This window comes from Mizuhopecten yessoensis, unplaced genomic scaffold (assembly GCF_002113885.1).
Source record: "Mizuhopecten yessoensis strain PY_sf001 unplaced genomic scaffold, ASM211388v2 scaffold11011, whole genome shotgun sequence".
Taxonomy (NCBI): Eukaryota; Metazoa; Mollusca; class Bivalvia; order Pectinida; family Pectinidae; genus Mizuhopecten; species Mizuhopecten yessoensis.
Window position 1 is genome coordinate 544,922 of NW_018408834.1, and position 27,320 is coordinate 572,241.

A 27,320-nucleotide genomic window follows, 5' to 3' on the forward strand; every position below is an offset into this window, starting at 1 on the left:
ATTGATGTCACACCCCAGACCTAAATGTATTGATGTCACACCCCAGACCTAAATGTATTGATGTCACACCCCAGACCTAAATGCATTGATGTCACACCCCAGACCTAAATGTACTGATGTCACACCCCAGACCTAAATGTATTGATGTCAAACCCCAGACCTAAATGTATTGCATGATGTCACACCTCAGACCTAAATGTATTGCATGATGTCACACCCCAGACCTAAATGTATTGATGTCAAACCCCAGACCTAAATGTATTGCATGATGTCACACCCCAGACCTAAAATTGATGTGAGTTTAAACTCTTGTAACTTGACAGTAACTTGACAGTAATATTATCTCTTTCTGTTGTCTCTTGTATTGTCAAACATGTTGAAATTTTGCATTTTAATTGAACTCTGTATGTCTTCAACAGAATGTCAATATTGATGTAAGTGACATAGGATTTCCTATGACGATATGTAATGTGATTGTTCTTATTTACAGGGGTCCCTACAGTGTGGTCAAGATATGTAATGTGATTGTTCTTATCTACAGGGGTCCCTACAGTGAGGTCAAGATATGTAATGTGATTGTTCTTATTTACAGGGGTCCCTACAGTGTGGTCAAGATATGTAATGTGATTGTTCTTATTTACAAGGGTCCCTACAGTTTGGTCAAGATATGTAATGTGATTGTTCTTATCTACAGGGGTCCCTATAGTGTGGTCAAGATATGTAATGTGATTGTGCTTATATACAGGGGTCCCTATAGTGTGGTCAAGATATGTAATGTGATTGTTCTTATTTACAGGGGTCCATACAATGTGGTCAAGATATGTAATGTGATTGTTCTTATATACAGGGGTCCCTATAGTGTGGTCAAGATATGTAATGTGATTGTTCTTATTTACAGGGGTCCCTATAGTGTGGTCAAGCGATGTGTACACAAAGACACAGGGCAACAGTTCGCAGTCAAGATCGTGGATGTGGCTAAATTCACATCCAGTCCTGGGCTTGGAACTGAAGGTAAGTATGTAACGGCGACAGGATAACAGAAATAGGAAATGAAGTTACACTAGGGAATGCATTGATTTGATGTAAATGAATGAATGAATGAATGAATGAATGAATGAATGTATGGACAGATGGATTGATGGGTGGATGAATGGGTTCATTTTGCTCAATATTGAGTGTTTAAGATGATGAGAAAGGTTTTGTGAGGGAAGGGAGATAACTCTGATTGGATTGTATAAGAAAGTATTTGTATGCTGTAGAGCTGTTGGAATAACAATACTGTACTACCTTATATTAATTCTTGCATGGAATGCTAACCCATAGTAAATTGATGGTATTAATCTGTATAAGAATATCTTACCAATTAATAGATTTTTCATTCTTATTGATACAAAATATTTCTATTTTGTTGTTCGGAATTTTGTGTTAGCTAATTGTCTGCTCAAAGAATCAGGAAGGAGGCTTGGGAAACTAATATGTATAGTCACATCAGTGTTGGAGCTGTTAAAGTGTTAGTGTTTATCATTTATTGATATTATCATTTCCCGTATTTGCACTGGGTAACTGAACATTGACCTGGATCCTAGGGTCAGACATTGATGCAGTGCTGTTTAGGTAGATCATGACAGCTTTATCATTTCCCTGGCAAAAATGGGTGTACCTGTGAAGTGTTATTAACAAATTTTTCACCTGTTTTGACCTAAGTATTTAAAGACATTTGGAATAGATGAGCTATACTATTTTCCAGTACCTATATGACTTTATCATCGTGATCTAATACATTTATCAATAGTCTTTTAAAAATTGCAGTATACAGTAAAATAAAAATCCAAATTCAATTTCAGATTAAAATGTCAATGATTTAATATTTTTCAGACCTGAAAAGGGAGGCGAGCATTTGTCACATGCTGAAACAACAACACATAGTGGAGCTCTTGGAGACATATAGCTCAGAGGGAATGCTATACATGGTGTTTGAATAGTAAGTTACTTCCCTTTGTTATCGAGTTGTCTTTAGATGTTTAAATGTTAGTCAACTCACTTTGATATTGAGATAGCTTGTCTTTATATTGTTTATTATCTCCCTTTTTGGAGTCAGGAGGCATTTATGCGTATTGACTTGTTTGTCTACTTTTAAATGCCAATTTTCCCAGTTGAACACCTTTGAGGTGTGGGAGAATTAAAGCAGGCCTTCGAGGGCGAGTGTCAGACCACCGTGTCCTCCAATATAACAGAGCGACACTGATCCAGCAGGTGAAATTGTTTGGACCACAGTAATTTAAGGGACCTGAGAAACTTAACATGTGTTTGAGGGAATACTGTACACTGTGAGTCACTTGTATTTGTTATTTTGTGTAAAATGTCAATCACAAACTCCAAGGCTTTACAACCATTAGTAACAAGTCCTGCTACCAGTCTGATCAGCTGACAGAGGGATGGATTTGTTGCATGGATACCCAACTGTCAGTAATGTTGATAATGGCACAATGTGTAATATCAGGTATATATTATTTATGTAGAATGGTGTATAGTTCCACAGAGAAATTATAGTAATTATTATAATCCCATTGGGTTTGGTACAAAATACCAGATATGAATCTGCAGGAACAGCGTATTCTCTCCTATTTGATCCAATTTTACAAATAACTCAAATACGTATCTGCATTCTCTAGCAACATAGGCACTTCCTGATGTTTATCCACCTTCCAATTACTACAACATACACAAGAATTCTCGTCTTGTACAAAGAAGTATTTCACTATTTCAAATTTGCTGTTGAAAAAAACATTAATATGTTCTCTCTGAGTTACCTGTGTTACCTGAATAACATGCAAAGGTGATAATTTGTATGTGCAGATCCCACAAGTAGCGCCACCTATTTACGTAATCATACCAGTTAAAGAGGAAGTAATTGCACCCTAATTCCTATCTTCGGCTGGATGTAGTTATATGTATCATTGGTATAGTAGAGGTCACACATACTTTCTTCGGCTGGATGTAATTATATGTATCATTGGTATAGTAGAGGTCACACATACTATCTTCGGCTGGATGTAATTACATGTATCATTGGTATAGTAGAGGTCACACATACTTTCTTCGGCTGGATGTAATTATATGTATCAATGGTACAGTAGAGGTCACTCATACTATCTTCGGCTGGATGTAATTATATGTATCATTGGTATAGTAGAGGTCACACATACTATCTTCGGCTGGATGTAATTATATGTATCATTGGTATAGTAGAGGTCACACATACTATCTTCGGCTGGATGTAATTATATGTATCATTGGTATAGTAGAGGTCACACATACTATCTTCGGCTGGATGTAATTATATGTATCATTGGTATAGTAGAGGTCACACATACTATCTTCGGCTGGATGTAATTATATGTATCATTGGTATAGTAGAGGTCACACATACTATCTTCGGCTGGATGTAATTATATGTATCATTGGTATAGTAGAGGTCACACATACTATCTTCGGCTGGATGTAATTATATGTATCATTGGTATAGTAGAGGTCACACATACTATCTTCGGCTGGATGTAATTATATGTATCATTGGTATAGTAGAGGTCACACATACTATCTTCGGCTGGATGTAATTATATGTATCATTGGTATAGTAGAGGTCACACATACTATCTTCGGCTGGATGTAATTATATGTATCATTGGTATAGTAGAGGTCACACATACTATCTTCGGCTGGATGTAATTATATGTATCATTGGTATAGTAGAGGTCACACATACTATCTTCGGCTGGATGTAATTATATGTATCATTGGTATAGTAGAGGTCACACATACTATCTTCGGCTGGATGTAATTATATGTATCATTGGTATAGTAGAGGTCACACATACTATCTTCGGCTGGATGTAATTATATGTATCATTGGTATAGTAGAGGTCACACATACTATCTTCGGCTGGATGTAATTATATGTATCATTGGTATAGTAGAGGTCACACATACTATCTTCGGCTGGATGTAATTATATGTATCATTGGTATAGTAGAGGTCACACATACTATCTTCGGCTGGATGTAATTATATGTATCATTGGTATAGTAGAGGTCACACATACTATCTTCGGCTGGATGTAATTATATGTATCATTGGTATAGTAGAGGTCACACATACTATCTTCGGCTGGATGTAATTATATGTATCATTGGTATAGTAGAGGTCACACATACTATCTTCGGCTGGATGTAATTATATGTATCATTGGTATAGTAGAGGTCACACATACTATCTTCGGCTGGATGTAATTATATGTATCATTGGTATAGTAGAGGTCACACATACTATCTTCGGCTGGATGTAATTATATGTATCATTGGTATAGTAGAGGTCACACATACTATCTTCGGCTGGATGTAATTATATGTATCATTGGTATAGTAGAGGTCACACATACTATCTTCGGCTGGATGTAATTATATGTATCATTGGTATAGTAGAGGTCACACATACTATCTTCGGCTGGATGTAATTATATGTATCATTGGTATAGTAGAGGTCACACATACTATCTTCGGCTGGATGTAATTATATGTATCATTGGTATAGTAGAGGTCACACATACTATCTTCGGCTGGATGTAATTATATGTATCATTGGTATAGTAGAGGTCACACATACTATCTTCGGCTGGATGTAATTATATGTATCATTGGTATAGTAGAGGTCACACATACTATCTTCGGCTGGATGTAATTATATGTATCATTGGTATAGTAGAGGTCACACATACTATCTTCGGCTGGATGTAATTATATGTATCATTGGTATAGTAGAGGTCACACATACTATCTTCGGCTGGATGTAATTATATGTATCATTGGTATAGTAGAGGTCACACATACTATCTTCGGCTGGATGTAATTATATGTATCATTGGTATAGTAGAGGTCACACATACTATCTTCGGCTGGATGTAATTATATGTATCATTGGTATAGTAGAGGTCACACATACTATCTTCGGCTGGATGTAATTATATGTATCATTGGTATAGTAGAGGTCACACATACTATCTTCGGCTGGATGTAATTATATGTATCATTGGTATAGTAGAGGTCACACATACTATCTTCGGCTGGATGTAATTATATGTATCATTGGTATAGTAGAGGTCACACATACTATCTTCGGCTGGATGTAATTATATGTATCATTGGTATAGTAGAGGTCACACATACTATCTTCGGCTGGATGTAATTATATGTATCATTGGTATAGTAGAGGTCACACATACTATCTTCGGCTGGATGTAATTATATGTATCATTGGTATAGTAGAGGTCACACATACTATCTTCGGCTGGATGTAATTATATGTATCATTGGTATAGTAGAGGTCACACATGCTATCTTAGGCTGGATGTATTTACATGTATCATTGGTATAGTAGAGGTCACACATGCTATCTTAGGCTGGATGTAATTACATGTATCATTGGTATAGTAGAGGTCACACATGCTATCTTAGGCTGGATGTAATTATATGTATCATTGGCATAGTAGAGGTCACACATGCTATCTTAGGCTGGATGTAATTATATGTATCATTGGGATAGTAGAGGTCACACATACTATCTTAGGCTGGATGTATTTATATGTATCATTGGTATAGTAGAGGACACACATGCTATCTTAGGCTGGATGTATTTACATATGTATCATTGGTACAGTAGAGGTCACACATACTATCTTCGGCTGGATGTAGTTATATGTATCATTGGTATAGTAGAGGTCACACATACTTTCTGAGATTGTGTGACATGTCAATGTTACACCCTTTTACAATGAATAGATAACTTGTGATAAACAAAAAAAAATAGAAAAGTGTTGTTTTGAAAGGAAAAACATTGATATGCAATAGACAGCAACAATACAAAGTAGTATATGGAAGCATTCTAGGGTCACATATAATATTGGCATGATGGGTAAAACTAGGTCACTGTTACTGAAAATAGAACTTCTTGTCACCATTCTAGTAGCTGTATTTTTTGAAAACAACATTTCTTTAACCTAAACATGACAAGTTGAATATAGGCATGCTCTATAAGGTCATGGTCACAGGTTAACAATACAATTCTACCATTGATCTAGCAGGATAGGAGGGAGAGATTGAGAGCCTCGCTTACTTAATTCTACCATTGATCTTGCAGGATAGGAGGGAGAGATTGAGAGCCTCGCTTACTTAATTCATAGTTTAAAAGGGTTGCTCAATTAAACGTGTTACTATTTTGCAATAAATTTGATTGGTTAATTACATTTCCATGACAACCATTTCTCTCAAATGTGTTGAAGCCTTCCACTTCAGATCAAATGAGATATCAAGAAACTCGTTTGTTGCCATGGCAGCGTTTCCGGGATGACAGATGATGTTATATATCGTGGAGGAGTTTGTCCAACTGAGGCTGACATTATATGGTCCCTCTCATATCTCCTGTTCATAACGTCGCTGTTTATCCACGATTGTCACAGTCAAAGCTTGTACAACAGGGAGACGTTCTGATGATTAAAACCTAGTGACTTTAAGTCAGTTTGACGATGAACTCTTGCAGTGAAACGTTAACTGTGTTACTGCTTTGTTGGTATCTCAGAGGGTGCTCCATCATTGATCAAATGAAATAGGTTTGGGAATTGAACAATACTGTTGATTTCTTCCCAGGTCCAAATAAAGAAAAACATTCTAAGGAAATTTGTCATTGATTTGATTGCCATGATTGGAAAAATCATCATTGGTATGTGTGTAAATGTGAAAAATAACGATTTCTTAAGAAATGGAAAGTAAATATGATATTTCTGTAGGGTTTGGATACAGTTAATACATGGTCATAAAATCCTGTTGTTCTGTGAGACAGAAGATAAGGCTTCCTGTGAGAGTTAAATATTGATTTCATACAAATGTTTCAACAAAGATTGGGTTCATTGTATGCTACATCAGTTCATTTCTAATTTGTTTTTGTCACCATGGTAATGTTGATATATTTCTTTCTGCGATACTTGTACGAGACATTTCTGTAGTCTCCTTCTGAACAGTTCTCTGGGCTGGTAAATTGATTTCACAATAAAAAATCCATTTGGTATATGTGTATGTTGCATTAGTATCTGATAAAGGGATCAGACTTTGTCATCAAATAATGGCCCCCCTTCCCTTTTCTCCTCTCCATGAATTTTCTGCTGGTAAAAGAGAATTTTCCACTAGTACAACAAGGACTATGTGTAAAATGTAATCATTTGAATTCTAGTTCATTAACCAGATTTCCATGCCTTTTCAAATTTTACCCATTCACCCCTAATCTTACCAAATCAAAAACTGGGCAAGTACAGTTTAGATAGGTAGGGGTGAATGTTTTAATCTTGTTCTGACTGTTCATCATATCACATCTTAGTTAGACTTGCCATTTAGCTCAGTTATTCTACTACTGGAACTCCAACAGTCATCAAATTTCATTTGTCAATACAACTTGAGAATATATAAAATGTAGGTCACGGTGACCTATATTTGCTGGTGTTTTGACTTTGGTTAGACTTTGCAATTTACTCAGTTTCTTTGTGAAGATATTTAGCTCCATGTTGAATACAGCATGAGCAGGGACATATATGTTTTACTCCCTTTTTAATACAAAGGATTTTGGTATTGAACATTTTGATTTAGACCAGAACTAAATTCCTTTTTTGAGATACCTATTTTATTTTCCATCTAGCAATGTTTCAGTAAAGTAAGGGGTGGCTATTGAGTACATATGGGGTAAGAATTGTCTAGTCTCCCAAAGGTATGTTTCTGATTATAGCTTTACAGCTTATCGTCTGTAACCAACTTAAAATTCTACATGAAATTCTGAGTTCAATGTTATAAATTTATGTACATTATTTATTTCAAAATTTACCTATTGCACTCACAAAACTTGCAACATGCAGAAATTATTCCAAATTGTTAACATTGCCATTGATAGATCTGGTAACAGATTGGTTTAACGGACTTAGAGGTGCTGTGTGGCCTTTAGCTGGTCCAATAAAACGGTTCTGTAACAGCAAGGGAAATTACTCTAGGTTGCCTGTGTGGCGTTACTGTACTGGACACAAGGGATGGCTGTGACGGTGAAACGGAATGTCAAAAGCATTGACAACTTACACACAAACATTCTAGTATCGACCATTATTATATACTTCTTATGATCAGTTTCAAACAAAAATTAAAACATGTTGAAAATAAACATGTATTATTGATATCAAAATTGCATGAACATTTGACAGATATTTTGACATAACCATATTTTCATAAATTGTCTAGATGAAAAAAGAGATGAGTTGAAATTTCCTCAAGCTAATGAAGCAGTGTAGATCTGTCCATTTACCTAATGAAATTTCTACGTGTAATGGCAGAATGGTGGAAACACTGGCAAATGAGCTGTGAATCAATAAGTATGTAACGCAGTAGGAAGTTGGCCTGCGAGTGTGGATTTGGCGGGTAATCTTACAGAGCTCAGCACAGGATCAGCTGTGAGCTCCACGCCGCGATTAATACCTCTGTTAATACCTCATAAGGATATCCCGGGAGAATTTCTGGTCAATTTGCTATTCCTGTTGGCTACATCATGGCAGTTTTTTTGTCCAGGTTGCCATTGAAATCATTGTTATTAAACTCTATCATCGTCTCAAAATTCTACAAGTATCCATTTTCTTACTGTTCTGGTTTTATATTTCAGTGGTAAGTTTGGAAATGTGAAGCCATCAATATTTATTTATAGGATAGATACCTATGTGATTATATTAGTCCAACACAACAGAGTGGATCATCATTGGGCCAAGGAAACTCAAAAATGTATGAATGGAGGATGCAGACTGGCCTCTTGGGGTGGGAGAGGGGCAGAATTATTAAAGGAAAATAAGAGTAAACCTTTAAAATCCTCCAGTACAGGTAAAGGTATGCTAACCAAACCTTGTCTGAAGCAGCCTTCAGTTAAGGGGTTTCAGTATTGTTTAAATGGAGAATGCAGTCCTTAAGGCAGCGAGGCATTGTCCATTGGGTGAAATAAAGCTAATATTTAAATAGGTGCTCTTCATTATAGGGTGGGTGGAAAGGCTGATAGGTCTACATACTGGTATACCAGGTATAGTAAGATTCTCTTTTTCTTTTTTTTAATGGTAACTTTTCGATGAGAGTTCTTTACTTTGTTCAACATACCAGAGTATTTGAACTTAAAAATAAAACACCAGGTAAGCTATTAAGGTCTGTAAAATAAAATACCAGGTAAGCTATTTAGGTCTGTAAAATAAAACACCAGGTAAGCTATTAAGGTCTGTAAAATAAAACACCAGGTAAGCTATTAAGGTCTGTAAAATAAAACACCAGGTAAGCTATTAAGGTCTGTAAAATAAAACACCAGGTAAGCTATTAAGGTCTGTAAAATAAAACACCAGGTAAGCTATTAGGTCTGTAAAATAAAACACCAGGTAAGCTAGTAAGGTCTGTAAAAAAACACACCAGGTAAGCTATTAAGGACTGTAAAATAAAACACGAGGTAAGCTATTAGGTCTGTAAAATACAACACCAGGTAAGCTATTAGGGTCTGTAAAATAAAACAACAGCTAAGCTATAAGGTCTGTAAAATAAAACACGAGGTAAGCTATGAGGTCTGTAAAATAAAACGCCAGGTAAGCTATTAAGGACTGTAAAATAAAACACCTGGTAAGCTATTAAGGTCGGTAAAATAAAACAACAGGTAAGCTAGTAAGGTCTGTAAAATAAAAAAACCCCAGGTAATCTATTAGGTCTGTCAAATAAAACACCAGGTAATCTATTAAGTCTGTAAAATAAAACAGCAGGTAATCTATTAGGTCTGTACAATAAAAAAACACCAGGTAATCTATTAGGTCTGTCAAATAAAACACCAGGGAAGCTATTAAGGTCTGTTAAATAAAACACGAGGTAAGCTATTAGGTCTGTAAAATAAACCCCCAGGTAAGCTATTAAGGGCTGTAAAATAAAAAAACACCAGGTAATCTATTAAGTCTGTAAAATAAAAAAACACAAGGTAATCTATTAGGTCTGTAAAATAAACCACCAGGTAAGCTATTAAAGTCTGTAAAATAAAACAACAGGTAAGCTAGTAAGGTCTGTAAAATAAAAAAACACAAGGTAATCTATTAGGTCTGTCAAATAAAACACCAGGGAAGCTATTAAGGTCTGTAAAATAAAACACCAGGTAAGCTATTAGGTCTGTAAAATAAAACAACAGGTAAGCTATAAGGTCTGTAAAATAAAACACCAGGTAAGCTATTAAGGTCTGTAAAAAAACACACCAGGTAAGCTATTAAGGTCTGTAACATAAAACACCAGGTAAGCTATTAAGGTCTGTAAAATAAAACACCAGGTAAGCTATTAAGGTCTGTAAAATAAAACACCAGGTAAGCTATTAGGTCTGTAAAATAAAACACCAGGTATGCTATTAAGGTCTGTAAAATAAAACACCGGGTAAGCTATTAAGGTCGGTAAAATAAAACACCAGCTAAGCTATTAAGGTCTGTAAAAAAAAACACCAGGTAAGCTTTTAAGGTCTGTAAAATAAAACACCGGGTAAGCTATTAAGGTCTGTAAAATAAAACACGAGGTAAGCTATTAAGGTCTTTTTGTTTCTGGTAGTTTCGGTGTTGCTATCTCCAGCTGCAATAAAATGCAGGGTTTCATTCCTGGTACTGTCTGTAGAATACCGGAAAAATCATAATGGATATTACGCATATAATTCTGACAAAGCCACCATGTATGTGGGTCCCGAGGGAGCTATACTTAGTTGATTTGTCGCGTCTGTAACTAATTCATCAGCTAAAACGACAAAATTTCCACCAGCTCAGACCTGCTGTATTGCTGTCAATAATTTAATGTTGTATACTGTTGTACATCTTAGATACAAGTATGGAATATAAACCCTGCAAATGGAATACTTATACATCTTAGATACAAGTATGGAATATAAACCCTGCAAATAGAATACTTACATCTTAGATACAAGTATGGAATATAAACCCTGCAAATAGAATACTAACAGGAAAAATGTAAAGTGTTTACAAAACATTTTTGAAGGTCAGAAATAGAAATAACCAGTTTGTATTGTGGCTTTAAAACAGACCACTATTGCTGTACCTGTGATATGGGCGTGGGCGTTGGCGTGGGTGTGGGCGTGGGCGTGGGCGTGGGCGTGGGCGTGGGTGTGGGTATTGGACAGGTTGAAGTTCTTGGTGTAATTTATATGAAGGTTTGCTATTGGTTTATGAATTGTTAACATGCTAATATTTTACATGGGGGTTCAATGGGGGTCTAACATTGATACATTATTGAGATTCGTCCCCCCTTGATGAACTGTCATTGTTAAGTTTGACTGATTGATTAGATAGTATGTCGAGTAATTTTAGGGGACTTGTTTGACTGATAGATTCGATAGTATGTTGAGTAATTTTAGGGGGCTTGTTTGACTGATAGATTAGATAGTATGTCGAGTAATTTTAGGGGACTTGTGTATGTCTGATTCTGGATGTTATACACTACTCATTAGTGTCACTGATATTTCACAGAAAAACAATGATCCAGGCCAACTAATAAATGTACATACATGTATACAGCAGACTTATAAACTACTCAGGAAATCCCAATGAGTGTCATAAAAAACCACAGTTTTCACAAACTTCTCTTAAGGAAACTCTGAACTCCTCTTTGGACCAAGCCAGGCACACAATTGCAAGTGACACTCACGATAAGTCTTTACATGTGGAGAATACCTATACACTGATAGGTCCCTAACCATTACGTACAGATTACCCGAGCCCATATTCTAGAAACCAATCTCATGCTCAAACATGGATTTTGTGCTCAAACTGACTTTCTTGAAAGTCATATTAAAACACTGAAAACAGTATTAAACTTTTATAGTCTTTCCAAAGTTCTTCCAAATAAGTGTTTTTTAGCTCACCTGGACCGAAGGGCCATGTGAACTGCGGCTTCCATTGTCTGTCGTCTGGCTGTCAACTTTTCCTTTTGAACGACTTCTTCTGAAGAACTGGAGGACCTAGGGTCATGATATTTGGCCAGTAGGTACCTGGGATGGATTGCTATAAACTTTCCTCATTAAAATGACATTGACTTTACTTTCAAGGTCACAGGGGTCAAATATGTTAAAACTTCAAACAACAATATCCCAAGAACCATTTGGACTAGTCATGATACTTGGGTATGTTATGAAGACCAGCTGTGAATCGCTTTCTTTATTACAGTAATGAGGTCAAATGTCAACTTTCAGTGCTAGCCAGAGTCAAAGGTCAACATGGGGTAAATGCTTTAAAATTAAAATTTCAAATTTCCAACAACAATATCTTAAGAAGCGTTTAAGAGATGTTAAAATGTTTTGTGTTCTTGTTACAAAATTTGGTCTGAAGTAACCTATATGTCAGTTTCATGAAACAAAAATAACAGGTGTGCTATACAGGCCCTCTGGGCCTCTTGTTTCTTATTTCAATTCAAGATATTTTATTGTTTCCAGAACAAAGAGATTAGACAACAGGTAAAGCCTATATAAGTCTTCTCCCATTCCGGCTACAGCATCTCATATAGGTACATATCAATATTTAACACAGGAGGTAGGATGGACAGGTGATACAGATTGATAATTCAGAGTATGAGTAATGAGTCGAATTGACTGAGGTTTGAAAAACTGTGACTGGATTGATAGAAAGTTAAGATATGAAGAGTTGTAACAATGACTAACATCTCCATTACCACTATACAACTACTGTAACAATTACTAACATCCCCATTACTACTATACAACTACTGTAATAATGACTAACATCCCCATTACTACTATACAACTACTGTAATAATGACTAACATCCCCATTACTACTATACAACTACTGTAACATTGACTAACATCCCCATTACCTCTATACAACTACTGTAATAATGACTAACATCCCCATAACCACTATACAACTACTGCAACAATGACTAACATCCCCATAACCACTATACAACTACTGCAACAATGACTAACATCCCCATAACCACTATACAACTACTGTAATAATGACTAACATCCCCATAACCACTATACAACTACTGTAACAATGACTAACATCCCCATTACCACTATACACTGTAAAATTGCTATGTATGTATTGTTATACTCGGGATACATTTTTTTACACAAACACAGACACTTATTACACACTGGTTCCTGCTCAATCCCAAGTACCCTTTCATATACATTAATTTAAACCATTGTAGATAATATGTTTGATCGACCTAACCCTTACTCACAACCTTAAATACACTTACATACATGTAATGATTTTTTTTCTTCTAATTTATCACTGGAACAGGGTATAAGCTTGAGCACAGAAGCTGAGTTTGAACATTAGAATGGTGTCGTAAAGAAGGTTCCTGATAGGTCCCCAACAATTATGTACAGAATACCTGAATATTACAGATTTAATAATGGTGGAGGGAGTCGAGTAGCATGTTGATGAAATTCCAGTACGAATGTAGTTTGGATATTTGTCTGTAGCAGAACGACCATTGATAATCAGTAATCTGTTTTATTTATTTCATGTCTGTGCTTTATGACAGATTAAAATTTACCAGAGTGTTTGATCTCCCTAGCAAACTAGGTAGGGAAACCTCGTGACCTGGCTATGGCTGAACATCAGTACTTTTGTCCAATAGTGGCAGAGTTCAGGGACATAACAAGGACAGAAATGTGACCAGGATTTATTTATATTTAGTGAAATATACAATGTAATATGAATTTGAAAAAAAAAATGTATAAATAGGGCCTCACAAGAATTTAGTTTATAAGTTTGTATTCAAAAGGGGCCAGTAGAATCTATTATATAAGTTTGTATTTTAAAGGGGCCAGTAGAATATATTATTTAAGTTTCTATTTTAAAGGGGCCAGTAAAATCTATTATTTAAGTTTCTATTTTAAAGGGGCCAGTAGAATCTATTATATAAGTTTCTATTTTAAATGGAGCCTGTCATTTAAAACCCTAGGTATGGTACGAGTGTGACAACGGTGAACAGTATTGATCCCCACCATGTCTGTTTTAGACATGATACACAGTGTAGTGTAGTCATCTTCTGGGTGGTACCAACAATTCTTAAAACAGTCATACTTTTGGACTGTAATACATATATCTTGGCAAATTAAATGAATAATCATAAGATTGCATGATACCTTCGGGTAATATAAAGTTATAATTCAGTATTTCTATTGAGGAATATCAGGTCCCTTTTCAGCATAAGCTTTTAGGACTAATGGTAGATAGGATGTATATCACCTGTGTCACGTGGATGACGACCAAGTGAGGTGCTGTTATGTTCTAGTTTTTACTGTTTCTTGTTTGTATGCAAATTTACTGCTTGTGGCAGTTATTTGAATAAACAATTGAACCGGTGTTTGTGAATTACATTAAGGACAAAGTCAAAGACACAGACAACGAATGAGTTAAAACCTAATATATTCAGACTTTTTGGTCTTTTTGAACTATTTCTAAATTTTAAGTGAGAAGTGAAAAAAAGCTCCCCTAATTTGTTGAAAAATAAAACCATCATCTTAAAACTGTCAATTGTATTTGCCTGAGGACGACGAAGCAAGAGAAACATGATGGCGTATAGGAAAGCTGAAGACGGGGGGGATGTTGTCTCATCAACTCAAATTGAATTGAACGTCCTATTAAAATAAGCAGTGTCATATTGATTTTCGGTCATTATTTGAAATAACAGTTTGTGATTTAATAATCTCTGACAAATTGGAGTAGAAGGAAGCTGTAGAAGTTCTTAGTTGGCTACGAGTGTGCTTGTGTGTCTGTCTGTCACCGACAAACCGAAGTGGCGAGATATTTTTAGCCCTGGTTTGGTAGTCATGAGATGGCTTGCCATGTTAGACTGTAATGTGCCCTCACCTAGAAATGTCGTGTTGTGTGCTTCACAGTCAAACAAATGATAGGCTTAACTTGAAGAGATGATGTCGAGCAAAGGATTTCCCCACGACTGATTCACGCTGATGAGCAAGATGACAGCCTGTTCTTGTCAGAAGACTTAAATGAAAACATACACAAAAAGGAACTGGAGCAGATAAAGAGGGGTGTCCATTAAGTACCTCTATTTTCCTGAAGTGGGCAGTTAATGAAATAGGAAAAAATATTTAAGAGTAAGCAGTTCAAGTAAAAAAAGAAAAGGATAATTAAATTCTATAAGAATAGAATTCTGATATACAGAAATTAACCTCCACATCTATCAGAACACTATGTAAGTCAATATGGAAACAGGTGATTCCTTCTCATAGGAGGACCAATTTCTCTTTGATAAATCCCAAGGAAAAACGCAAATTTTCCAAAAATGATTTTCACATGTGGAAGTACTTCTAAAAAGAAAAGAGACTTGAGAAGGTCAACTTTTTCTCTCATTTCCCTGTGTGCAAGATAGAGCTGTCCAGGGTAAGAAAGGGGTGTAGGAAATCTTACACCCCATTTCACGTGACGTCACAATGGCCCGACAATGACGTGACCTCATGGATTTGGAACTCTCCGATGCCGCAATGCGGAAAAGACACCGTGATGAAATTAAACACCTTTTACAATATATTTACCATACACTTTAGAAAGATGTGATTAATTTTCCTGCGCAAACTCTAATTGCCAATATGGGATATGCTAAATACGGCTGGCTGATTCGTTTTTTGTCATAAAAGCTTAGGAGGGGGGGGGGGATTGATATTTTCAAAATGGTGGCCAGTCAAAACTTATTTTCATGGTTTCTGAGTTTAATACTCTTTCATGCCCAAGGGTATAGGAAAGGGAACTTCCACCCTGAGGATTTTCAAATTTGGCAAAACCCTCGGCAAACCCTCAGGATTTACCAAATTTGAAAACCCCTTGGGTGGAATTTCCCAATCCTACACCCCTGAGCATGAAAAAGTCTTATATTCTCATAGGAGGACCAACGAATAAAGTATGAGTGAAATGTATATGGTATTCAGTGAGTGAGTGAAATGTATATGGTATTCAGTGGGTGAGTGAAATGTATATGGTATTCAGTGGGTGAGTGAAATGTATATGGTATTCAGTGGGCGAGTGAAATGTATATGGTATTCAGTGGGAAAACCTTTTGATTTTTTATTCATCAAATTTTTAAGGTACCTAAACTGATTAAATGGAATGTTGGAATTACTAATAGTGTGAGTTTTTGTGCCAGATTTTAATGATGTCACACTTGACAACAAGGATTTGCGCCATTTTTGAATGGCAAATAAATATATTTTTCCTACCATTCTATGCAAGTGTGGTTTGTTTGTTTACATTATGTTACCGTTTGTACCGTTAAGTAAACATCTTGGTGTATGTTGCAAAGCCAAAGGTATACCAAACCAAGCACTTATTTTATGATCACGTTATTTGCATCTGACCAGAAAATCGTCGCTTTGAATGCAGTAAAGGGAAAGTATATTTTGATTGGTGAATACTCTTCAGTCTGTGACAGATATCACTTTTGATATCAGTCACAGAATGAAAGATGTCAGTTTTATCAAGTTGATAAGAGTCAATATATAACTGGACTGGAAAAAATGTAAACTTTGTGTTGTTCAATATAGGTGACTAATGATGCCATGCACATCAGTTGATCAGTGTTGTGAACTGTATGTGTAAAGCTTCAAATACTACCAAGACAGGTTTGGTTTAGTGTGAGAGGAAACTGTAGTACCTGGAGAAAACCCATTTTGGTCGGAGCAGGTGGCACCATACCATTTCACATCTGACTAGAGAACGAAATCCCGGCTGTCTTGGTGAAAGGGGAGTGTGCTAATCACTGCGCCACCTGACCGTGCACCTTCTCAGGAGCTTATAGGATGGATCAGTGGTCAGAGGGATGGATCAGTGGTCATGGTATGTCCAGCGTGGACTATGGATCAGTGGTAAGGGTATGTCCAGCGTGGACTTATTAAATAGTCATACCCAACACAGAGTAGTCTTATCTCAGAAAAACAATAGATTAAAACAAAACTGTAATAAATGTAACAGTTTGTTAGTTATCAAACAGACAAAAAGTACATATTTACCTACAACTTTATTACTAGTTAATTGACTTCTTTTCACGTGATACAATCATTGTTCTCAACAGAATGCTGTAGCTAATATACAGGTATAATATATCTGCATCAATGTTCTCAACAGAATGCTGTAGGTAATATACAGGTATAATATATCTGTATTAATGCTCTCAACAGAATGCTGTATCTAATATACAGGTATAATATATCTGTATTAATGCTCTCAACAGAATGCTGTAGCTAATATACAGGTATAATATATCTGTATTAAAACAAAATCATAAATATTTTGATTTGGTTTGGTTTAGTTTTGTTTACAAAAAGGCTTGGACATTGTGCCTTTCCTGACTCTGATCCTCTTTGTCGTTGATCGAGTACAGCCTACATTTACTGATACCACTGGTACAGATGTCAGGTTTGTCTAGCCCCAGTTTGGTTGTACGAGAGAGCTTTTACGTGGTGCCATGGTAGCCACAGGTTGACTGTCGTAGTAAAATCAATGTTAGTGCTAAACTTTTGTGATGCTCCGCTTTGTTCACTTTACAAACCAGGTTGTAAATTTATTGTGTTGGCAGGAAATTTAACATCATCTAATTAATTACTGTGCTATTTCCATGCAATTAGCCTTATGAGAGTATATCAAAAGCACTTTACAATCCATCCAATGGTAACAAAAGTGTTCTGGACACTGATCTGTAATCGTGCTTAAAACTTATAATGGTAATGTGTTAATGGTTGTGCTATTGTTTAACACCGTGTAGTCCCACCCAGCTTTCTGTCTGTCTAGAATTCTATCTCTGTCTGTCTGTCTGTCTGTCTGCTTTGTCTGTATAGGTGTCTGTCTTCTCTGTCAGACCAGGTTATGTGTGCTCATTTATCTTGTGTATGGAAATATCTCAGTCACTCTATCAGAATGTCTGTTGATCTGTCCGGATGACTGTTTGCTCTAATATCTGTCCAGGTGTCTCACTGTCCAGGTGTCTTTCTGTCCAGGTGTCTTCCCCTGTAATCTTTGTAACATCCATCTGTCCAGATGTCTGTCTGTCTGTCTGTCTGTCCTTATGTCTGTCCAGGTGTCTCTAGATCTCTGTCCAGGTGTCTTCCCCTGTAATCTTTGTAACATCCATCTGTCCAGATGTCTGTCTGTCCTTATGTCTGTCCAGGTGTCTCACTGTCCAGGTGTCTTTCTGTCCAGGTGTCTTCCCCTGTAATCTTTGTAACATCCATCTGTTCAGAAGTCTGTCAGACTTTTGGTCTGCCTTTACTGATTATGTGAACAAAGCTAAGAGAGTATATTCGCTCTTTGCCTCCTTAATACTGAATAAAGCTTTGAAATCTTTACAATATCATAAAAAAGTACACAATGCACAACTTTATGATCTTGAAACATTAATATTTGTAAAGGAAGGTGAAATGTCATATAAGAAATCACACGTGATACCCAGAGACCGGATTACAATGGTGTGAAATCATCAGTTTGCCTGTCAACGTACTGCAGCATTGACTAAATTTGATATTCAGTAAAACGTTCAGGTTTTTTATGCTAATGTTTATTCTGCTTGAATCGATGCATTTAACTAATGAGAATACATGAATTTTTAACATGGTATCAGGCATGCATCAGAGGTTCCATCGACACAAGAGAATTAGTGGCCGACGATTTATATACCCTGCACACATGAGCCGTGATTCAAGTACATGAGTACTTTAATCAGTCACGAGTACTTTGAGAGTGTGGCTGAGAGTACAGCCAACAACACATTGTAAATGAGCTGTTGTTACCACCATTAGTCTGCTGCCCAGAGTACAGCCAACAACACATTGTAAATGAGCTGTTGTTACCACCATTAGTCTGCTGCCCAGAGTACAGCCAACAACACATTGTAAATGAGCTGTTGTTACCACCATTAGTCTGCTGCCCAGAGTACAGCCAACAACACATTGTAAATGAGCTGTTGTTACCACCATTAGTCTGCTGCCCAGAGTACAGCCAACAACACATTGTAAATGAGCTGTTGTTACCACCATTAGTCTGCTGCCCAGAGTACAGCCAACAACACATTGTAAATGAGCTGTTGTTACCACCATTAGTCTGCTGCCCAGAGATCCTCACAGTGCTCTCTCATCTAATTACTGGTTCAGTTTTTGTGTTCAAATACTTCAAATGTGACAACTCTCAAAGCATCATGAGGGAATTCAAATTTGTTCAAATGATTAAGCCAACCCACTTTATAAGGGGCTGAAGGGATGTAATTTGGTTAAAAACTCCAGGATTTAGATGTAAAAAATGTGTGATATCTCTTCATGTTTGACTCAATAATGTATGACCAATCAATTCAACACCCAGAGGTATACGTATTAAAATAAAAGCAACATGGTATCAGGACTAAATCCTCTTCTTCTTTAGAAACGTGAAGCTCTAATATTTAATATATGCTATGTATCATGGATGATAAAGTGAAATGTTACTAGGCAACACGACCTGAAAAGGAAAATGGATGGTCGGTGGTGCAGTGGAAAGCACACTCACTTTTCAGCAAGGCAGCCTTAGTTTGATTCCCCGACCGAATGTGAAAAGGTATGGGGTCAGTACCTGCCGATTATGTGAGTATTCTCCGGATACTCGAAACCGTTTTCCTCCCACATTGAGACCAGTCACCTCCTGCCCATACCATCAGGGCCTTCAAGAGTGATCAATATATGTTGATATAACTTGTTTCACAATTGTTTTAAAATAAATGAAGTTTATTAAAAACAAAAAATAATGTTGAAAGTTCTATATAGACAGTAGTTGGTAATAAGCTTGAATTATTTTCCGATTCATAATTATCATTGCAAAACCATTGGTATTTATATTAATTGCAATGTAAATAGATTTTCAAGCTTGTTACCCGGGCAATGGACCAGAAGATTGGTCACACCCAGGGATTAACATACAGCATTGATGTGGAAAGATGATCTTGATACTGTTAACAGAGGACCATCGATTGTATTTAATATCTAGCAGTGGTAGAGATTCAATGAATGGGCCATCACAAATAGGGTCACTATGATGAGGGTACAAAGATCAAAATGTACTGTTTTTTATGAGTCAATCGACTGTACAACTCCACAGTTTATATCAACTATGATCTTTTACAATCATTGTCTTTTGATGAGGTCAGTATATGATTTTATCAGCATAGAAATTATCTACTGGAGTCTGAGGTTGATATTTGTTTTTGGGTCAATAAATCCTTGGATTGACTGAAATCAAAAGGCCATAATTGTTTTACCAAGACATTTTATGTGTAAATAATTTAACTGTCAAACAACAAAACAGGAAGTAAAAGAAAAGAAACATGTATTTTTAGTTGGAATTGAAGTAATGATAGACCCCATAGCAAGGTCGTGACCTTCAGTTTAACTTGAGTTATACATTAACTTGTATAGGCAATTCTATAGGACTACTTTATGTAATCCCAGACAATGATCTAAACAGCTGGTTACATTATGATTAAAGGATTATCAAGGTAGCAATTTTAGATACTTGAAAAAAAATTCCTCGAGATAAACAACATGTGAAGGTATAACATTTTGTCTGTATTTCTTCACAGCAGTGAATATTGAAGGTTTTAAAACATTGGTCATTTCTGATATTTCATTGGTAAAAATGTAATACGGTAACTGTTGTTGTTTTTTGATGTTGATAATTAATCTATACTTATAAATAGGGATAGAAGTGAAAGTAGATTGTTCCAATATAACATTGCACATTGCTTTTATAAAATTATTTCAATACATGTATATATATATAATTATTTCAATACATGTATATATATATATATAATTATTTCAATACATGTATATATATATATAATTATTTCAATACATGTATATATATATATAATTGAAAAATCATTTTCATGATATAGAAGTATTGATGATACTATACTATAACAGAGAAAAACAGGGGCGGCATTAATGACAGTCAGACATATGTCTAGTTTACAACTGTGTTGCGTTGCCTAGACCATGTCCTAAGGTCGGGCGTCTCTGACTCGGCCATTACCACTGTATGTTTATATCAAATGTGTATAATGCTGTGCAAATTACGTCGGAACCTTTTATGCCAGAATTGAAGTCTCACAGTATTTAAAAATCGGTTTGACAGAGCCGGAAATGCCCGGAGAATGGAGGACATTTGTTCGCAGGGTAATGTTGGAAGCAACCTTATGCTGATTAGTGAACCTCACAGCGTTTCATTTTCTGTTTGATGTGATTTAAAGTTGTCTTGACATTTCCCATTTTTGCCATCACTGTAATGAGGCGTTTTTAGGCTTGGCATTTGACAAGTTTTGTGTGGATCTGGAATAATGTACATGTAGAATCGAAGGAGACTGTAGGGTGGCAATACTCCAAAGCCATGTTAGCAAAATAACACAAATTATTCAAATTAAAAAAAACCCACCAAACTATAATATTATGAAAAAATATTCAGTCAAATACATGTTAAAAAAATATCCAAAATTTCTCTTTAAAAAAATCCAACTTACGAATATTTATCCCTCCATTAAAAGCAATAGATTAAAATATTACAACTTGGTGTTAGGTGACATTATTCTTCCTCTTTTTTTGTCCAAACTTTAGGCCAAGTCTCTCCCTGTAAAATCTCATATTGATTATGTGAAATTGATTTTTATACAATGTCATATTGTAATAATCCTTCAATATTAGAATATTAATCAACTATGGTCTTTTTGTTTTACATGTATATGTGTTTATATGGACCTGAGCCAGCAAAATTAACCGAAATGAAGTCGAGTTAAGTCCCTAAGTGAAGGTTAGGGACTTTTTGTTTTACCCTGCTTTTCTTCTTCAGCTGTGATTTTGCTCACATGTTTTCTCAGAAACAAGAAGTCAGACTCCAGTAAAACTGGGTAGGAGTATTGGGGCTGGTGCATACATATGCACGAAGCTTTTTGCAGCCATTCATCCATGATGGTCGGTGATTGATAGAAATTTAGATATTCTGTTAAATTTTGTTTGTTGTTATATTATGCTGTTACGAACATTACAGTAATTTCCTGTAGCATCATTTACAACTGCGGGGGTCATTTCGGCGACCTTTTGTTATGACCGCCATTACAATCAGCACTTGTATTTCATATATGAAATTTTATCGTGTTTGAATTTAACAAAATGAAACATCGAAAAGTTGAAGTGCCGCATTTGACACAGAACATTGTGGCATTACAATTGAAATAATTGAGTTTAAATAGAATAAACTAATTTAATTGAATTGAAATGTCATCTAGAAAATATTGACCTACTGATTCTAAAAAAGTACCACAAATCCCTGACTTTCACATGGTTATGATTCATCCAATGTCATGATACAGAGGAAGCTGTCTTAACTCCTAACATATTTAGCTACATCATCTGATTGCTCCTGTAAAGCATACTGAAGGTATAAAAAATAAATAAAAATATAATCTAAGTTTATATATCAATGTATATATGGATGGTTTTAGGTTTGATGGGGTTCTTGTCTGTATTTACTGGTGATAATAATAGCAGTGTGTTTCTACGTTGTGACTGAACATTGCAGTAATGTATTTAAAAGTATGTAACCAGAATGACTGGCACAGGCATTGATTAGAATGAAACTGTTGCAGCCTTGTATTCACTTTGGAGATGATCCAATTTAGAAAGTAGTTTATGTTTGATCATTGATTTACACTCCAATAGTATTGTTGTCCTAACGGAATGTCCTGGTGGCGTTGACTACCCTTCCACACCAGCGTTATCGCTCTCCTCCTCATCCATCACTCTGTCTTTGTTGATAACTTTAACACATTACTTCTATCACAGTCAGGATTTGAACAACTTTCTGAGTTGTCAGTTACTTTGAAGTACATGTAAATCTGAGTTAACAGCTTAATAGATACCTTCTGTAAGATCAGATTTTAACTCCCCCTCCCCCCCACAGTATCCCAATAACCCTTTCTTAAAAGACACACTGTCTTATCCGACCAGTTAAGTTTTTGCTTTCTGATCAACCACTTTGAAGTATATCCAAAGAACAAATTGGTGGCCAATTTGAAACCAATATAATGAGTTAACTTTCAGCTTGTTGGCCACTTTGGAGTACATCAAATACATGCCATGTATCTTTGATCAAATTATGACATAGCACAGCAGCTATAACAATCTGAATCTCTGATTTTTGTTTTCCTAGAAAAACATTGAGAGAATTCAGGATGTCTGGAGCCTTCTGTGTGCTTACTGATGAGGGGCTGAGCGGCTAATAATGGGGTCATTTAGTGCAAAACATACAAATAACCTATTCTCTGAAACTTAATAATGGATTATAGTTAACTTTCCATGAAATTATCCTCAGATGATGAAGGTCAACGTCAATGGTTAGTGAAAGGCTGACCTTCCAGGGTCTGAGAGACTCTGCCATTAAGTAGTCAATATCATCAAAAAACAACTCCTCTGAAATTTACTGTTAGATTTTCTATAACATTTTACAATATGATCCTTTGAGGATAAAAGGATCTCAATTGATACTCATTAAGGGCTACCTACCCCTAGGGTGGCTTAAAGGTGGTCCCTTGGTGCAAAACATTCAAATAACATCTCCTCTGAAGGTGATTGGTAAATTTAGACCAACCTTGAAGGACTCGCACAACTAAATCATTTACTATATGTTATTACCAAACATTTTAGCTAATAACTTAAATATTTGAAGTTCAAAACCAGTGACAACTGTCTAGATCCATAAATACATACCTTGTAAAGGCTACAAAATGACTTTTTTGATAGGTTTAGTGGCATATTGGAGTGTCACAGTGCCAAGAAGTTGACAACCGGAAGTTTACAAGCAAAATGGTGACCGAAAACAGAAACGCCCCCCCCAGACATTTTGTCCCTTTGCAAATTACGCATACAGACATAAAATTATATCAAAACTATACATTTTTGAAGTTAAATACCTGAACATTTCATTTATCTAAAAATCTGTCATAAGTCGGAACTTATTTTAGAAAGGAACTACAAACGTATGAAACACTTGCTGATTGGCTGATTTAATTGTGTGAGTCCTAAATGAAAGCGTTCTTTGTTTACTATATCCGCTAACTTTGGGGAACATTTGCCCTATTTACCTTTTATTCTAACAAATATTAAAGTTCAGCAGCATGTGTATCAGTCATACTTCCATTCAAGTGACCATGAAGGCCCAATAGGCCTCTTGTTCTATCACCTGGTCTGTCCTCTCACGTCAAACTTAGTACTAGATCTTCACTCTAGAAACATCGTATCATACCACTTTGATGTCGTTAAAATGGAACAATATAAGGAACGAGGAAATTGAATCAAATATTGATGAAAAAATGAGAAATAAATGTTATTTTGGAAACACTGGAATTCATTCATTTGTTTTTCGAAAGAGACATTTCAATATTAATGAATACAGAATGAGGTTCCTCACATGTGATTAAGATATATATATACCGGGTATATAAACAAATACCTACTAATGATCTCAACTGTTATATCTCAGTCTTGGGTGCGATTGCTATAACTAAAACAACAGTAAACAAAATAGCTGTCATTACAGTCTATCACCCCATGGCACAGTCCAGGATAAATCATTACTGTTATCATCAACAGGCTATGGTTTATATTTATCATCTGGGATATAAATAGTTTATATTTATCTTCTGGGCTATAATTAGTTTATATTTATCTTCTGGGATATAAATAGTTTATATATTTATCTTCTGGGATATAAATAGTTTATATTTATCTTCTGGGCTATAAAAAGTGTATATTTATCATCTGGGATATAAATAGTGTATATTTATCATCTGGGATATAAATAGTGTATATTTATCATCTGGGATATTAATAGTGTATATTTATCATCTGGGATATAAATAGTGTATATTTATCATCTGGGATATAAATAGTGTATATTTATCATCTGGGATAGAAATAGTGTATATTTATCTTCTGGGATATAAATAATGTATATTTATAATCTGGGATATAAATAGTGTATATCTATCATCTGGGATATAAATAGTTTATATTTATCATCTTGGATATATATATAAACAGTTAATATTTATCTTCGTGGGTATAAATAGCTATCATCTGGGGTATAAATAGTTTATCATATGGGGTATAAATAGTTTATTTTTATCACATTGGATATTAATAATTTATATTTATCACATAGGATATAAAAACTTTATATTTATCATCTGGGGTATAAATAGTTTATATTTATCATTCGGGGTATAAATAGTGTATATTATTCTTTGGGGTAAAAGACAGAGTAATAATTTTAAGGTTCGGCTTTATCAACGTGTTAGCATTAATCCAGAAAAACTTCATGTCCCAGACAGTAACGGTTTTCCCAAAAGTTCCACTTTTCTTAAATCTATATATTGTACTGTTTAAGGTAAGGATTACAGAATAACTCGTGTTGCCATGAAAACCAGTCTGTTAAAGAAAATTCCATTTATTGGTGATAAATGTAAGATGTTCCCTGCATAAATAACAAAAACCTTCTTTTGTTTATAGAGCAAAGCAATTTGGCCCAGAGAAAGCTGTGAAAATATGTCATGCAGGCTTTGTGTGATTTGTAAGGAGCAGACCACTGTCATGTTTTAATAGTTTGTTCATGAGCCTAGGTTTCTTATGATGTGAGTTTACAGTTGGAAATTGGTCTTTTAGTTTTCTAATAATAGATTGCCATATATTCCTAATAGAACATTTACCATTTGAAATGTCGATAAATGCCAAGCTTGATGAATGTTTTAGCAGCTATGTAGGACTAGCACTACACAACTGTTCACCTAGATTGTGATATCATCACAGCTCGCCTGGTGATCGTGACGTCTCCGTAATTGACTAGTCAATACAATTGATTCCCAGATTAACACCTATGTCCTTCTGCTTAATGATGCTCTTTTGATTTTCTGCATTACAAATTACCCTAAAGACAACAAATGGTATTGTGTTCATCTACCAGTGACCACACATACTATTGAGTCATTGGGTTGATTGACGTTTACCAGTGACCACAGACATAACTCGGGTCGCTGGATTGGTATTTCGCTACAAATGGCCGTGCATACAGTTGAGGCATGGGTTGATTGTCCATTACAGATTGTTTTACCGATTTTTGTGGCGTGGATTTGCTGTTCGTTGCAAATGACCACCAAGATAATTGAAGCGTGGGTTTGATTTTTCATTCAAAATGACCATGCAGACAATTTAAGCGTGGGTTTGGGTGTATGTTACGAATGATCACATCGCTTATTCAAGCATGGGTTTAATTGTTCCTTAAAAATGGCCACACTGGCAATTGAGCAGGGCAGATTTTATTTATTTTTGCATTTGCTTTTGGTTTCAAATGACCACACAAGTTCTTCAAATGTGATGTTTTGATCCATTTGTCTCTTAGCATGTCACAGATTGTTGCAAATTGAAACTACTTGTAAGAAATTACCTAACCAACAGTTTAGCTACAAAAGACCTCACAGATAATTTGCAATAATTAATTGCATTCTTTGAGATTTTCTTCCACATAACTTTAAAAGCCAGGGCTTGGTTTTACCTAGAAGATGTGGCCTAAGTGTGTCCTGAAATCAGGCTTTGCCTGTGCAGTTATCAAAGTTCAGCATAACTAATTACAAGAAAGGTTTTCATTCTTTTAAAAAAAAAAGAGTTCACCAAGCTTGGATGATCCATTTTTGTCTCTATGAATGGATATGTAACCATTGGCTTTGATTGCTATATATGTCTTGGTGAATATGACGACATACAGAAATAGTCTAGGCCACAAAAAGGATTGCGACAGGACCATTTAAGCTGAACTACATTGTACCATGAGTGATGTTTCCTTTATGAAGCCTATATCTTGTGATGTTCTGGCTGTCATAAATATCAAAGACGCGAAGTTCTGGCTGTCATAAATATATCAAAGACGCGAAGTTCTGGCTGTCATAAATATCAAAGACGCAAAGTTTTGGCTGTCATAAATATCAAAGACGCGAAGTTCTGGCTGTCATAAATATCAAAGACGCGAAGTTCTGGCTGTCATAGATATCAAAGACGCAAAGTTCTGGCTGTCATAAATATCAAAGACGCGAAGTTTTGGCTGTCATAAATATCAAAGACGCGAAGTTCTGG

At 35.6% G+C, this 27,320-nt stretch overlaps 1 protein-coding gene across 9 annotated transcripts in view; it reads left to right on the forward strand.

Annotated features, from left to right (window-relative positions):
• LOC110464595 (peripheral plasma membrane protein CASK-like) overlaps positions 1-27,320 on the forward strand; it is a 279,718-nt gene that overhangs the window by 48,634 nt on the left and 203,764 nt on the right. For all 9 annotated transcript variants that reach the window (XM_021519889.1, XM_021519887.1, XM_021519891.1 and 6 more), the window contains exons 3-4: positions 899-1,011; positions 1,876-1,981. In XM_021519889.1, coding sequence (XP_021375564.1) covers positions 899-1,011; positions 1,876-1,981 — 219 coding nt within the window. The remainder of the gene's footprint in view (positions 1-898; positions 1,012-1,875; positions 1,982-27,320) is intronic.